The sequence below is a fragment of the Somniosus microcephalus genome, chromosome 8, assembly GCF_052327205.1.
Source record: "Somniosus microcephalus isolate GS21.2 chromosome 8, FLI_Smic_1.0, whole genome shotgun sequence".
Lineage (NCBI taxonomy): Eukaryota > Metazoa > Chordata > Chondrichthyes > Squaliformes > Somniosidae > Somniosus > Somniosus microcephalus.
This window is the reverse complement of record NC_140994.1, coordinates 146,470,639-146,487,125: the sequence shown is the minus strand read 5'-3', so window position 1 is coordinate 146,487,125 and position 16,487 is coordinate 146,470,639. Positions and strand designations below refer to the sequence as shown.

General features: G+C 45.2%; 1 protein-coding gene across 7 annotated transcripts in view; it reads left to right on the top strand.

The window, feature by feature from the left end:
- The window catches only part of psd2 (pleckstrin and Sec7 domain containing 2), a 301,948-nt gene that overhangs the window by 235,541 nt on the left and 49,920 nt on the right, over window positions 1–16,487 (top strand). For all 7 annotated transcript variants that reach the window (XM_085995221.1, XM_085995220.1, XM_085995215.1 and 4 more), the window contains 2 exons: window positions 13,994–14,037; window positions 14,690–14,880. In XM_085995221.1, coding sequence (XP_085851347.1) covers window positions 13,994–14,037; window positions 14,690–14,880 — 235 coding nt within the window. The remainder of the gene's footprint in view (window positions 1–13,993; window positions 14,038–14,689; window positions 14,881–16,487) is intronic.

Sequence of the window (16,487 nt, the reverse complement as noted above, 5' to 3'; positions counted from 1 at the left end):
TTAACATCCACTGCTCCGTGGCCTTGATATAGTCCTTAATGCTGGTTGATTTAAGATCAAACCAGTCGTGCTGATCAGTGTTTCCCTCTTCTTCAGACAGAAGTGCTAATACATCTTCATTGAGTATATTAAATTCTTCATGCAGCTTGGAGAAATCGTAATACATCATGTCTTCAGCTTTCTTAATATTAGCATTATCTTCCATGAGACGATCAATTATCTTCATTTTTCCAGTTATCTGAACTAATTTAGCCTTCCTTGCACCTATGCTTCTATGTAACTTCTCTTCCCTTGCCTTTGGGGTGAGCTTTATTTCCCTCTTTTGGCCAGCAATCCTTCTGGCTGGGGGAAGCTCCTGGCTCCTTAAGGCCTCGGCCATTTTACCCGCAGCTCTTATTTAGCTTCTCAACAGAATGAACAAAGCAAGTAACAGTCACTGTACCTTCGCTTTCTTAAATTGTCGTCTGGCTCCGTGACCATTCATGTATACGTTCGCCGACGATTCCGTCCCTTCCTTCTTAGGGAGCTAGTTTTTGACTAATGTAGCGGCGCTTCTTAGTTTCCAAACAGGCAGGCCACTGAGCTGTGGGGCCTTTAACAACGAGTAGACGCGTGTCGAAATAAAACGTTCCCAAACGTAGCTTTGTCCTTTAAACTGTTTACTATAACACTTAACAAACAGAATTACAAAGCAAACACGTATAAACGAACACGGTCAAAAACTGTACTGCTCCAAACCTCACAGCTTCTGCCTCTTTCACCACGTGCAGTTTAAAACTGTAAGATGGCTGCACCCATGTGTGGCTTAGGGACTGTTCCATTGTGGCAAGAATGAAGGGGGTGTCGGACTATACTACTGGAGCAAGAAAATAGGGGGTTTCTTAATACAATAAGTCGTTCAGGTAAATTAACTGTATTATGCCATTTAGCCACTATTTTAAAGTATTTTCTTAAGCTTTTATGGCTCTTACACTGAGCATTATTGCAGCATTTAGGTCAAGGATACAGTCCAGTTTATTTTTACTTATCCACTTGATTTCTGAAATAATATTGATGCCTTAAGCTAAACTCATCTTTTTCAGGGTTCATGGGCAGCTGTGAAATGAATTTTCGATATTTATTTAGCTGGATTCCTGGAGTTGAAACTGCCCAAAAATGCACTATTTCCATATGTTGACACAAGTAAATATATTCTTGAACAATCCATGGCCTGCAATCTTGGCTGTTATGCCAAAATTGTGCCAGCCTGTGCCCGCCAGCACTGACCCTACTGGAGTTTGCAGGGTCAGCAGGCATGTATCTAATTTGAATGGGGCTGATGAGCACCTGTGCCAGCGTGACTATATCTCAGGTACCCGCTTACCATTGATGAGGTTGGCATTGCTCAAGGCCCTCTGCCCAGATGGTTTCCAGGCCTGGATGAAGGTAGATGTAGGGGGCCCTCCATTATCAGGAGGGTTGGGGTGTGGGGGAAACCCGGTGAGGCAGCCTAGAGCCTAGGCTCTATGTAGCCTAGAGCACCACCACTGCTCCTCTCAGCCTCACAAAATAAATTAATATTTAACCTGATGGGCTTCTCTTCAGCTGGACTGCCAGCTGATGGTGGGTGGCGCGAGACGGTAAGTCATCCCCACCATTTTTGGGGCATACCGTCATGATTCCACCTGGTGGATTGCCTCAAAATCTCACCTAATATTTTTTTAAAAATATACACCCTTACTTCAGGGGTCCTTGGCCCACTTATGCGCAACTGGAGGTTGGTATGCCTCATCTCAATCAGCGTACTGGCTTCCAGATTCTGACTGAGCCAGAAAAGGAAGAACTCCAAACATAGGTGTTAGATCCGTGGTTCAGTGGGTAAATAATTACACGGATGCTGTACATAAACAAATAACAGGTCTTTACTGGAGGAGGGTCATCTCTAGACTGGGGTACAGAGGCATGCGCACAGCTTATATACCGGTGTGGTTACTGCCGGTACTACAGTATACAGGAGCTGTAAAAAGTAGTTCTGACTTAAAGCACATACACTACAATTCCTCCCTTTTTAGATTAATAATACCCCCTTAATATTCAAATAACAATTACATTTTTACATGTACATTCAATAACAAAAGTCCATTTATAGATTCAGTCTTTGGGGCGGCTTCCTGACCATTTCGGGATAGCGCCTTTCCGGAGGTTCTTGTTCTTGGTGCAGAGGCGATTCTGACCCCTTTTCCTCGGGTAGTTCATCAGGTTCCACTGCTACTGGGTCTGAAGTAGATGCTACCGGTATGTCGGGTTCATCCCCAGGTACCCGAGACATGGGGTTGACGCCTTCCTGTGACGCTAAGATCTGATCGACGTGGCGCCTCACAATGTTCTCCCCGACATCCACTGTGTACATTAATGGCCCCTGCCTTGTACATATCGTTCCGGGTTGCCACTTCTCTGTTCGATAATCATGGGCCAAGACTGGTTCCCTACATTGAAGCTCCTTGTCGGCTTCTCGTTGATGTGCTGGAATTGTTTGTCCTCAACATTTCTTCGCACATTTGGTCTGAGCAAGTCCAGACGAGATCTCAACCTTCGGTTAAAGAACATCATGGCCGGGGTCTGGTTGGTAACTGCATGTGTCGTGTTTCGGTAGGCTAATAAGAAATTGTCCATCTTATGCTGTAGTGGAATTTCCTCATCGCACATGGCCTTTATCGCCTTCTTAAAGGTTTGTACGAACCTCTCAGCCAATCCATTGGTGGCTGGATGATACGGGGCGGATGTGTAATGCCTTACCCCATTCCTTTTCATGAATTTTTGGAACTCGTCGGACACAAACTGTGGTCCATTATCAGAGCAGATCTGCTCTGGCAAACCGTTTCTGGCAAATATGGTCCGTAGGACTGCAATCGTTTTCTCTGTAGTGGTTGAAGACATCTTTATCACCTCAGGCCACTTTGAATGAGCATCCACTGCTATTAAGAACATTGAGTCCATGAATGGACCAGCGAAATCAATGTGCACCCGTTGCCATGGAGAGGAGGGCCACTCCCATGGGTGTAGAGGGGCATGTGGTGGTGCATTTTGGACCTTCTGGCATCCTAAGCAGCTCTTAGTTAGGTCTTCGATTTGTTGATCGATTCCCGGCCACCACACATAAGCCCTAGCAAGGCTTTTCATTTTCACTCCCCCCAGATGACCTTCATGTAGCTCCTTTAGGACTCTCTCCCTTAACTTGGGTGGAATCACCACTCTGGATCCACACATCACTGTCCCCTGGCATACTGACAGCTGTTCTCTTCTGGATGAGAATGCTGGCAACAATGTGTTGGCCATCCCCTCACCGTCAATTCATATACCCGTGACCGCGTCGGATCATTGCAGGTCTCCTTCTCTATATCCGCGTTTGTTACTGGCAATCGTTCAATTATCGACGAATAAAATATCTCGATAGGGTCCGCTGCTGGTGCTTCCTCCACCGTAGGCAGTGGCAGGCGCGATAGCCTGTCAGCGTTCCCATGCTGTTTCGTGCCTTTATATTCTATGTCATATTGATTCGCCCCTAGAAACAGGGACCATCTTTGTAACCGCTGTGCAGTCATTACTGGCACGCCCTTCTTAGGATTAAAGATGGAGACAAGTGGTTGGTGGTCAGTCAGCAAGGTGAACTTCTGCCCATGCAGATAACGGTTGAATTTTTTTACTCCCCATACTAGGCTGTGGGCCTCCGTGTCAATCTGGGCGTAGTTGCGCTCGGCTGAGGTTAGTGACCGAGACGCAAAGGCTACTGGCCTCTCCAACCCGTCTGGGAATTTGTGCGACAGCACCGCTCCAATGCCGTAGGGTGATGCATCACATGCCAAACGAATTGGTAGTGCTGGGTTGAAATGGGCCAACACCTCTCTTGATGTGATCAATTCTTTACACTTCTGGAAAGCTCGTCTACGTTCGTCATCCCACTTCCATGGTACCCCTGTTTGCAGTAGGGTGTTCAGCGGGTGTAATACTGTAGACAAATTTGGTAAGAACTTGTAATAGTTTACCAGCCCGAGGAACAACCTCAGTTGTGACACATTTTCCGGTGCTGGAGCCTTGACTACTGCCTCAATCTTGTCAGGGGACTTATGTAACCCCTCTTCATCGATGACGTGGCCGCAATACGAGATCTGTTTCTGGAAAAACTCGCACTTGTGGCGATTAGCTCGTAGCCCATATTCCTTTAATCTGGCGAGCACCTTCTCCAAGTTAGCGAGGTGATCACCGTCATTTTCGCCCGTTACCAAGATGTCGTCCAAATAACACTGGGTCCCTGGAATCCCTTGCAGGACCTGATCCATCGCCCTTTGCCAGATAGCCGGAGCCGAGGCTACTCCAAACACCAGCCAGTTGTATTGATAGAGACCTTTATGGGTGTTGATCGTAAGGTAATGTTTCGAAGCTTCTTCTACCTCCATTTGCAAGTACGCCTGGGCTAGATCAATTTTGGTGAAGCGTTTACCACCAGATAGCGAGGCGAAAATATCCTCAATTCGTGGAAGCGGATATTGCACCGTGTGAAGGACTGGGTTCACTGTCACCTTAAAATCCCCACAGATGCGGACCTTCTTTGGTTCCCCAGGCGTATTACTCAATGACCTCTTCATTACAGGAACGATGGGTGTAGCCCACTCGCTCCAGTGCACTTTGGACAGTACTCCTGAACATTCCAACCCTTCCAGCTCTGCTTCAACCGCTGGTCTGATCGCATAAGGCACTGGTCTGGCCTTCAGAAACTTTGGGCTTGCATTATCCCCTATTTTAATTGTTGCTGTTATTCCTTTTAGTGTTCCTAGTCCCTCCTGGAACACTTCTTTTGCATCAGCATTTTTGACAGTCGTCCAGGTGTGACGTCGTCATCCTTTTTGGTCTCCACCTTCAGTGCCTGTATGGAATGCCAATCTAAATGTATCTTCCGGATCCATTCACGTCCTAGCAGTGGTGGTCCTCCATTTGGCAATACATATATATCCATTTTAGGTATTTCCTGACCTTTATATGTCACTTTCACCCTTATTTTTCCTTTGGGGTAGACTTTTTGCCCCGTATACGTCTTCAAGACAATCTCTGTAGCTTTCAAGGGTATGTGTGAAAATAGCCGCTTGTAGTCTCTTTGATTTATGACTGTTAGAGCTGACCCTGTATCCAATTCCATTTCCACTTGGACTCTGTCTATCTTGAGTGTAACCCAATAGTCTGGTGATCCTCCATTTCGGTTACATTATGTAGTTTCAGACAACCCAGCTCCTTGCTTCCGGAGTCTGTGTCACTTTTCTGTTCGTCTGAACCACTGTCCATCACCTGGTGTACCTTTTTGTACTTCTCCTGTGGAGATTTCTTACTGTTGGTTTTCTTCCCAGACCTGCAGACTCTTGCTATGTGTCCTGCTTTCCCACACTGTCTGCACACTTGGTCCTTGAACCAACAATCTTTCTGGTCATGTTTTGTTCTGCCGCAGCGATAGCACTTCCCTGTTCCATAGGTCATTTCGTTGGTGCCATATTCTTGCTGTCTCTGTTGTATCTCTGCAGCGCCCCTTGCGGCTGCTTCATGTGATACTGACATACTGAAAGCTTTGTCCAGCGTAAGGTCCTTTTCTGATAGAAGCCGTTTCTGGGTTCCTTCACTTTGTAGCCCACACACAAACTTGTCCCTTAACGTGTCTGCTAGTCCCGCTCCAAACTGGCAGTATTTCGATAGCTTGCGCAGTTCCGTTAGGTACTCAGCATTGCTTTCGTCTTTGTGTTGGTTCCTTTTATGGAACTTAAATCGTTCTGCTATCAGCAGCGGTGTGGGGTTTAAGTGGTCCTGTAGGATTTCTACTATGCTTTCAAAATTCTTGTTTACCGGCTTCTCTGGGGTTATTAGATTTCGCAGTAACCCATAAGTTTTTGCACCCATGGAATTTAACAGAACCAGTGCTTTATTAGCATCTGGCACTTCATTCACCCTGCAGTACACCTCAATACGTTCCACATATGTCGCCCAATCTTCGACTTCATTGTCGAACGTAGAGATACTGCCACTCTTCGGCATCCTTGGTTGTGCGTTAACTATCCCCAATGGTGCCTCCCGCGCTTCCCCTTCTTCTCCGCTGGCACAAAATGGCGTCTCCCACGCTTTCCTTCCTTCCCGCGCTCGCCCATCTTCTCCGCTGCGGCTTCGCAAAATGGCGTCTCCCGCGCTCTTCCTTCTTCTCCGCGGGTCAATGGCGCCTCCCGCGCTCTCCCTGCTTTTCCGTGGCTCAATGGCGCCTCCCGCGCTCTCCCTGCTTCTCCGTGGCTCAATGGCATCTCCCCTTGCTTCGCCCCGCGGACCTTAATCAGCCCGTGATCTCTGGCTGTGCTCTGTGCGTTCTTCCCTTGATATTTGTCGACGCCGCTCAGTCTAGAACCCGGCTGTTTCTTACCCTCTCTCCGGTTTGCAGTATTTTTCCTCGACGCCACTCGGTGATCAACCCCCGGCTGCGCCCTGCTCTCTTCACCCTCTTTCTTACCCCGTCGACGCTGCCCGGCTCTCTCTCTCTGCCGTCGGTTGGCTCCAGCCGCCGCTGCTCGGGAAGGGTCTGCTCTGGACCTGTCGTCGGTCTCTTACTGCTCGTTGTGGCTGGGGAACCAAGCCCGGCTCTCCACAGCCTCCACAGCGAAGTTGGATCTCTGCCTGACTGCTGGGCGGTTGATCGCGGCCTACGCCCGTGTTCCTGGACTCGACTATTTAAAAAAAAATTTTTTTTTAATGTTGCAGGTAGATTCGCATCAACACTCGTCGCCACTGTTAGATCCGTGGTTCAGTGGATAAATAATTACACGGATGCTGTACATAAACAAATAACAGGTCTTTACTGGAGGAGGGTCATCTCTAGACTGGGGTACAGAGGCATGCGCACAGCTTATATACCGGTGTGGTTACTGCCGGTACTACTGTATACAGGAGCTGTAAAAAGTAGTTCTGACTTAAAGCACATACACTACAATAGGGATTCCCCCTTCCACCCTCTCCTTGGAGCTACTCCTGATGTCATTTTCCTTGTAAGGGTTAGGCCAAGGTTCTGTCCTTACAGGGCTGACCGGAAAATCTTGGCAAAAGCAGAGACCTGGCAAAACTGGGTGACGTAAGAACACTACTAAGCACTTGGTTTGAGTATAAAACAAGGCTTTAATCAACTGTTTCACAACCATGAGCTCTAGTTACATCACTAGTTCCTGGTTACAAAAACATCCTGAGCAAGCTGGGCCCACGCCCGAGTATTTATACTTTCCTTGGATGGCGCCACCAGCTGGCTGCCCAGTGTTATCTCATGAGTCATTTCTGCATGAATGGTAAGATTCATGATACTGGGTCCCTTCCATTTTCTAATGGGTCCCGGCAGAGTTATGACAGAAGTCCAGTGGTTGCCTGACAGATTTCGTGTCAATTGTTTTTTAAAGTGTAATGTTGTAGAGTTGGGCAGAGCTTCTAAGAAGTATAACAATCACTCCTTAGCAATCCAAGACCATTATTTTACCTGGGGTGCCACTCCTGGCTTCTATTGTGCTGTAGTGCTGATATATTTGAAGGGAAAGACAGAGGCTTTTCTACATCAAAATCTATTCCAGAATGATTACTGGCGCAAACAGTAAGGTAGAAATAATTGCATTCAGTATGAATGGAATCAAGGGATGTGGATGGGATACAAATATCTATGGTTGGAACCTGTAAAAAAAAAACTTGATAGCATTTATTTAAGCTTCATGGACAAATGTTGTGAGATTGTATTAAGTTTACACATGAGCCAATTCCATGTAGAGCGCTTGGGCATAGCACCACTCTGGCACCAATCGTGGCCCATGGATTCAAGAATGTAGGCCTCAGCACACTTGCCCACTGACAAGCCACTTCGACCCCGCAGGTTCCAATCCAAGTCTGCTCTTCTGAGCAGGCGAGTGGAATGCCCACCAGAAACCAACGGGGACTTTATTTAACTATGCGGATCGGGCTCTGAAGCCGTCATTGGGCCCAACTGCTATTTTAACCAGAAACTATTTTTTTTTAATTTTTCAGTTTTCCTGTATATTTTAAGTACTGAACTCTGTTATTAAATTCTTTAGACATTATTATGAAAATTCCTTTCCTTCATGTTTTTAAAAAAAAATTCCAAGCTTTTTTTCTTCTAATAGTATGTTTACGTGCAATCTAAAATAGCTGAGTTCTATCATAATTCCCTGGAACGCCTGTTGTAATTGAAGCAAGGCTTCAGTAGAACACAAAGAACTGAAAAAAGGTTGCATGAAAAAGTTCTTACTATACAAACATTCAGGGGAGCTTAAGAAATACCAAGGCATTTAAGTGAAGAGTTCCATTACGCTCAGCAAGTCAAATTAGAATTAGTGATGGGGATTGGTTTTCAAGCACCACAAATACAGTATTTCATGGCTGACATGGCACAAGATGAAAGAAGGCATGCTAGGATGATTACCAGGCACCAAGGATGGACGACCCGCACCTGCTATTATGCTTTTAGTCAAATCTACAAGCGCTGGTACAACTATGGTGACAATGGTTCTGGGAAAGCGGCTCTGCTGGCTCAGGAGTAACCCAGAGCCAGTTGCAGATGTATGCCATCAGCCGCAAGGACACTTCCACTGCCAGTCAAAGTCACATCCTCTCTCAATTTTTATGCCTCTACTTTCTTCCAGGCCAGTATAGGGATCAACTGCATTATCAGTCAATGTGCTGTCCATATATCTGCCAAACAAGTGACTGATGCATAGGTCAGCATGGCCAGCACTTTCATTTCCTTTCCCATTGAGCAGCAGTAACAATATGACAAGCTGCCCAATGTCTACAATTTTCAAAGCAGATGGAATATTGATGTGGACATTCTGCAGCCTATCTTTGGTCAATAAGTGACTATGCAGTTAGATGGTGCTAATTTGATTGTTGAACATCTGAGTGTGCTGAATATGGGCATAAATGATAAACACCAAAAGAGCTGCAAGCTTGTGTGAAGGCTTGGCATGGATCAGTAGTAAATGTGGAATAATTTGGCAGGTAATACTTTGTGTTATGCATATTTGGGCCATCTTCCTAGATGGGTAGTCTTACTCGGGGCAGCTTTCGTAAGGTGTGCTTCTTCCATATCTATTCCCAAGTCCTGCAGATAACTGTTCACAGCTACCTTCTGCCATGCATGCTGCACTGCTGTCCTATGTCTTGAACTGCCGTACTTCAACAGGGAAACCCTCCTTGCACCCTCACTCATGAAGCAGCAGCCCCATTTTGCAAACCATTAAATTAAATCCGGGTGTTGTGCTGCTTCACCACTTGCTCACAGGTTCCATTTACATTTGTTTCATCTTCTAAACACTTTATTTTCCCGAAACAACCTGTAGAAAGGCTGAAAAATACTTGCAGGTTTTTGAACTGCTGTAACATTTTTTTTACCCCTTATGTGGCCAATTACCTTAAAATGCTCATAGCCCTTCAAATGTTGACTACAGTTCTTTAAGGGCTGATGGCCACGGGATTTCCCACCCAGCCCCCAACTCCTTTAGTAAGGTCTAGTCACAAGGTTCAATATAACTTTTTAAACTGTATTACTACGTCATTTTCAATCAACAAGTGACATTTAAAAATCATGTGAGGTTGGTCCAGCATAACTTCAGGAAGTATAATGCTCAAAGTTACAAAGTCCTACCACTTTAGTGCCAGAACCATAAAGTCAACTCTCAGGTGTGGACATGATCAGTGATCAGCTGTGATGATGCCCATAGTGATGGCCATTGGTAAGGCTCACGCATGAATTATGTCCATTTAAGTGAGGCACTGGCGAATATCTTAATTACTACCCCCTCCTTTTCAAAGCTGCTGTCATTAACCCCTCCTCAATAAAAAAAAATACCCTTGACCCCTCTGTCCTTGCAAACTAGCACCCCATCTCCACTCTCTTTTTCCTCTCAAGTATTTGAAAACACGTCGCATACCAAATCTGTGCCCATCTTTCCTGCAACTCCTGGCTTGAATCTCTCCAATCAGGTTTCTGTCTCAGCTACACCATTGAAACGGCTCTAACCAAAGGCACAAAATAACATCCTATGCGGAATTTCACTGGTGCATTATCTTTCCTCGTCCTCCTTGACCTTTCTGCAGCCTTGGACATGGTTGCGCACACCAACCTTCTCGATCGCCTCTCCTCCATTGTCCATTTCAGTAGGACTACCCTCACATGTCTCTGTGTATTCAGTCTTGGACAAGCCGCAATTTCCGCCAGGTAAAAATTGGTGAGACCAGAACCATCGTCTTCGACCCCCGCCACAAACTCTGTACCCTTGCCATTGATGCCCTCCTCTTCCCCAGCCAGTGTCTCAAGCTGAAACAGACTGTTCGCAACCTCGGCTTCCTATTCAACCCTGAGCTGAGCTTCCAACCCAATAACCTGTTCATCACAAAGGCAATCTACTTCACACCTCTGCCCTTCCCTCAGGCCTACTGCTGCTGAAACCCTCATCAATGCCTTTGTCACCTCAAGACTATTCCAATGCTCTCCTGGCTAGCATCCCATCCTCCACTCTCCATAAACTTCAGCTCATCCAAAACTCTGCTACCTGTACCCAATCCTGCACCAAGTCCCATTCACCCATCACCTTTGTCCATTATTGACTTACATTCGCTCTTGGTCCTCCAACACCACAAATTTAAAATTCTCATCCTTATGTATAAATCCCTCCATGGTCTCTCCCCTTCCAACTATGTAACCCCCACCCCCCCCCCCCAGTCTTACAACCAACCCTCTTCCATCCAGCCCCTCGTCCCCCTCCCCAGCCAAACTCTTTGTGCTGGATTTTACCAACCTTGGCGGGTCCATGGTGGGTGACGTCGGTGGCAGGTCTCGGCCTCACTGCTGGCTCCAGCTCGCTGCCCAAAATGATTAGCCTTGATTGGGCTTGTTAAGCTCACGCAGCATGTTTGCTGGCCAATTGAAGAAAGCGGGTCTGATGGCGTCATTCGATGATGCATCATCAGCCAGTTTCCTTAAAGGGGCCATGTGCAAATTAATTTTGACATTTGTGTTGTCAGTGTTCTACAGCATTGAGGTGCTGCAAACACTGACAAGCACTGCAGGGCTGAACCCAGGCTCTCCCATGACTCCCTTCATATGCTTATGGAGGGAGTCACAGCACGCAGGGAGGTTCTCTTCCCTTCCCATGGGCGGAAAAGACCTCCCCAGGCGATCAATGCAGCCTGGTTGCACATTGCACAGGAGGACACAAGCAGGGATGTCGTCAGGAGGACCAGGTGCAAACCTTTTAGTGATCTCAGTAGATCATGAAACGTTACTGCAAAGCCACACTCAACCTCATCCTGCTGTGCCACTCATCACATCCCCATCACTCTGCCTTCTCTACCCTACTCCTGCACATTTTTACTCACATCAACTTACCTTGCACCTCCACCCATCCCTTTCTCTAGCTACATTATCACATGGCCATCTCACTAGCCACCCCTCACACTTGCTTTCATCCTAGTCCAATCATACCAACTAACAACACACAAGGGTAGGCACTTGGGTGTTTTAGCCAATGTTCATGTGAAGTTTCTGTTAATGTGCTGTCAAATATTGAAATCTTTATTTTCAACACTTTGCATTCTTGAGCAGATTTGTGAGCACCTTTGGAAGAGGCTTAGTGAGTTGCAGTGCATGGTGAGACATAATGTTACCCCCTGCAATGATGAGTGTGAAAGAAATGGCTTGGGCATTGTAGGGATGCTTTATGGTGTTGGTGTGGGGTGGTGCCAACCTGGCGCATCATGTGGCAGCCAGGGTGTGCTGCGTAAAGTGAAGTAAATCTGGCCATGGTGAGGCCATCCCTGGCGTCCCGGGCAGCAGTGTGGTCAAGTGCTTGTGTCCTGTGCAGCTTCAGTTGATTGCGGAGAAGGTTGGTGTTGCTGGTGCTGCTGGTGTGCCTGGTGCTGCTGGTGTTGGGGCTGATCATGGTGGGATTCTGAGGACCAAGGTGAGAGAGTATAAACCATTCTGATGTAATAGATGGCAGGAGAACTTGAGATGACAGAAGCAATCTGTCAATGGTGAGAGAGGTTGTTCCAATGAGGTGACACTGGATAGAGAGTGTGCTCCAAACACTTGCAACCTGCATAAAGCTCAATCTGTCTTCCAAATGCAGTAAGCAACAGCTTCTGAGCTTGGAAAGTAAACAGCTATGAGATGGGAGCTTTTATTGCACATTTGCAGCTGTCAAGTAATGAGATGGTTCCATGGCTATTCAGCTCCCGCCCTGCTTACCTGACGTGACCCCTGAGCAGCGTAGACCCTGTGGGCGACGTGATAAGCTCTGAAGGTGAGCTGAAAATACTTCTTAATCCACTGTTAACAAGGTCATAATGACCTGAATTGCTCCCCCGTCGCTGCGTGTCGGGTCTGCTCAGCGATGACAGACCCGACATTTGGGAAAGGCGAGTGGCAGCGGGTTGACAGCGGGGTCCCGACCCGGTGTCAAAGAAAATCATTTTCCCACCCGACCCACCACCGATCGTGCCCGCTGACCCCCCGCAAAATTCCCCCCTCTGTTCCTCTGACTCTGGCATCATGTGATCATGTATTCAGCCGGCCTGCAATTTCCTCCCTAAACCTCTCTGCCTCTCCTCATTAAGACCCTTCTTAAACACACCTCTTCGACCTAGCTTTTGGTCACCCCTCTTGATACCTCTTTTTGGCTTAACGTTCATGTTTGACTTCTGCCTGAGTGAAGTGCCTCGGGACATTTTTTTCCATGTTAAATGCGTTATAACCTGAAACGTTAACTCTGTTTCTCTCTCCACGGATGTTGCTTGGCCTGCTGAGTTTTTCCAGCGTTTTCTGTTGTTATTTTATATAAATACAAGTTGCTGTTGTCTAACATTCACGAACCTTTACCTCAATCAGTGACAGGAGAGGAGAAATTGGTGAGAATATTTTTAAATATCACTGTCTAATTATGGTACTTAAATTACAATATCACATCACTCAACCAACAAGGCCTGGTGTTTCCGCTCGGTTGCACTGATTTCTTAGGCACAATTCGGCCGAAATCGGTGTAACTGGCGCAAAAGATCGCGGAATTTTAAGCGCATAATGCATTCAGCGCAACTCGAGTTTCCGCGATCTTTTGCAGTAATTTAAAAAACAGTGTTAGAAGCATGCCCTGCCCACAAAATTGACCACGTCCCCCAGGATGAATTAATCACTATTGGGAGTTTCCACTAATTGTGCACATTTGTGAGCCTTTGAAGAGGCTCTAAAAATTAAGCTGGTTCTTTTGGGCACAAGGACATTAATAGGAACGTTTTGAAATCTTTTGAATGTAATTTTTTTTCTAATTTACTAAGAAACTGACTAACGTACCCTAATATAACTAGGAAATGGTTCTGTATATTTTTTAAATGTCATTTTCAGTAATTTAAAATCTGGTTACTCACAGGTGGTGGATTGACACTGTGATTAAAAACGCTTATTTTTTATGATTTGTATTAATCAAACTGCACCTAGTTATCACTCTTAAGTATATCGCGGAATATTTTTTAAAGCAAATTAAAAAAAAAAAATTACATTTTAAAACGTTGCCCGATTGTGCTAGTTCTTGACAGATTTTACGTTTGGCGATATGCAAATAGGTTTGAGTGGAAACTCGAGGGGGAAAAAAGCACTTTTCAAAATTAATGCAGTTTTGGGCGCAATTTGCACCCATTTTACCAATTGCACCTGAAGCGGAAACTCGATCCCCAGGATATTTAAAAAAATTCTTTGGTTTGTAGGACAGTGTTATGGTTTACAAAATACAACCAAAATTGAGTGACTTACCATTTTCCCCATTCAACTAACCAAAGTAGTAGACAATTGTGACAATAGAAGATAATTGTATGATGAGCATATTTAAATAATTCCCTTTAAATTCAATTTTATGTTTAAATATCCACTAATAAAATATAATTTCTTTTCCTTCAGGGATTGTATAACTCAATAAAAAATGAAAAGCTGGAGTGGGCTGTGTAAGTGCAACTTTTATCTTGTGATGCAAATACATTCTGATGCATTTAAGTTGTAAACTACCATAAGTATTTAGTAAGCGTTTCAAGGCACTCTAAACTTTCCTGCTTTCACAATGAAACCTTACACACTGCTTCTCCTGCCTCTGGAAATTGTTGCCTGAAACTCTGTCCCTTGAATGCAGAATCTTTCGAGTTAATTATTATTTGAAGAAGCAAATGTACATCTATTAGGTCATGGAAGGCTTTAGGTTTGCCAGTTGACATCATAGCACAAATTCTCTTGACTTTTTTTATGTTCTCGGCAAACTGCCAGGCTCAATTTCGTGAGACATCTGTCCTCATTACATTTCCATTGGTTTATGGATTTTGCGGTCAACGGCGAAGGAACATCTGAGCCAGAAAATTGCTTGGAGCTGCTCGCACTCTCCCGGCATTACATCACCAGGAGTGCAGCAGAAACCCAGTTTTGTGTGTAAAATGGCATTATAAATACTGCCTATGTACATTGAATTAAATTCTATAATTAACAATTGACATACATTATTGTAATGTGAATACTCTCATGTTAAAGTATCTTTTTGTTATTGAAAAATAAAAAGACTTTTAAATTTCTTCAATAAAAGTGATTAGTGCTTCCACTCTTTTCTTTAAGAGATGAAGATGAGTTGAGGAAATCTCTGTCTGAACTTGTGGATGATAAATATGACAGTTGTCCAAAGAAAGTGACCAGAATAATTGATGGCAGTAATCCCTTCCTCGACATCCCTCAGGCATTGAATGCAGCAACCTACAAACATGGAGTTCTCAATCGTAAAACACATGCAGATATGGATGGCAAGAGAAGTGAGTATTTTCCAGAGTTTAGTTTTTGCAAATTAGTTGTGCAAACTTGTGTTCAATGGCCTAAATGAGATCCCACTGTTTGAAAGTTTTTTATTGTCGCGAAAAGACCTTAAGATGACAACTTGGGGTTCATTTTTGTAAGCTCTGCTGGTGGCATGTAGGCTTGCAGGAAGTGGTCAGAGCTGGGAAATTGTGCCCACAGTCACTCATTCCTGTTTCACGGTACACCCAGCCAGTGTTTTTTGCTGAAAAAACGAGTCTGCACCACCAGCATGAGCAGGCTATATTACCAAAGAATAATTATTTAAATGCAGCACCTTGCCAAATTCCTGACTACAAGACACACTGCTCGTTCAGTTGAGATAGGCACATTGGGCTTGTGGGACCTGGCCTGCTTAAGCAAGCTTGCCCTGTTGGTGGATAAAGTATCAGGTATGTTTTGTGATTCTGAGATAATTTCACTGTGGATTTTCTCCATGCAATTGGTTCTTTTTGCTGAGACCTCTGCTATTTTGATTTTTGGAAATTTTTGCTGTCTGTATTTTTCTTGTTTGCTGCTGGTATTTAAATTGCACTATACTAAGTAATGATCATGGACATTCCTTGCTGGATCCTGAATGTGCTGGATGCTTCAGATTATAAACAGGAAGAAGGACCACCAAATGTATAATAACACCTGAGGCGTTTTATCCACATCCATCACTAGACAGCAAGCTTCACAGTTGCAGAGATACACAAATCTTTAAAAGTAAGAGGATAAGTTGGTAAAGCAGCAACAGCAAAGAGATAGTGCTAACTTACATAAATGATTTGTTAGGCTGCAGTTAGTCGTCTGTGTCCAGCTTTGGCAGCCCTATTTAGGAAGGATTTCAAAGCTGTGGAGGGAGTACAGAAGCGATTTATTAAGATAATAATGGCCCAGATTTTGCAGTCACCGGCCAATGAACGGCGCCGTTCACTACACTTCCACCTGCCCACAGACTTTTTGCAGGCTTTTGAGCGTCAACTTGCTGTCCATCGGACGTCTGATCCAGCACAGCGCCCCTACAGGAGATCTGTGGCATATGTGAGCAGGGAAAACAACACTGTTTCTTCAACCAATCAGATTGAAGAATCCTCACTGAGACACACAGGCCAGAATTTTGCTGGCGCTCCGCGGACGGAATGGGTGGCAGGTCAGCTATTAAATTTAAAATGATTGACAGCGGGTCGGGAACCTGCTGTCAAAACGCGCATACTGGACTTTCCCGATGTCGGGTCTGTCAGCGCCGACACGCAGCGGTGGGGGAATCAATTAAAATCTTTAGTGGCTTCTTTATTGCCACTTATCAGTGTTTTTTTCCCCAGCGTTTTGGATTTGACAGGTCGCCCACTGGTTTCCCGCTGTGCCTAGACCTCGTCTGTGAAGCTGAGGTGGGAGGTCAGAGGCCATTAATTCAGCTGATGAGTTAACAGCTTCAGATGTCAAGTCAAAGCTCCCAGCTGATTGAGACATGTTCCCTTAACCACTAGCTTCTCCAAACTGCATTTCCACTACAGATTCAGGATGCTGCAAGTCTTTACACAAGTCTCCATCCAGTCTTACCTCATTACCTTTCCCACCATTG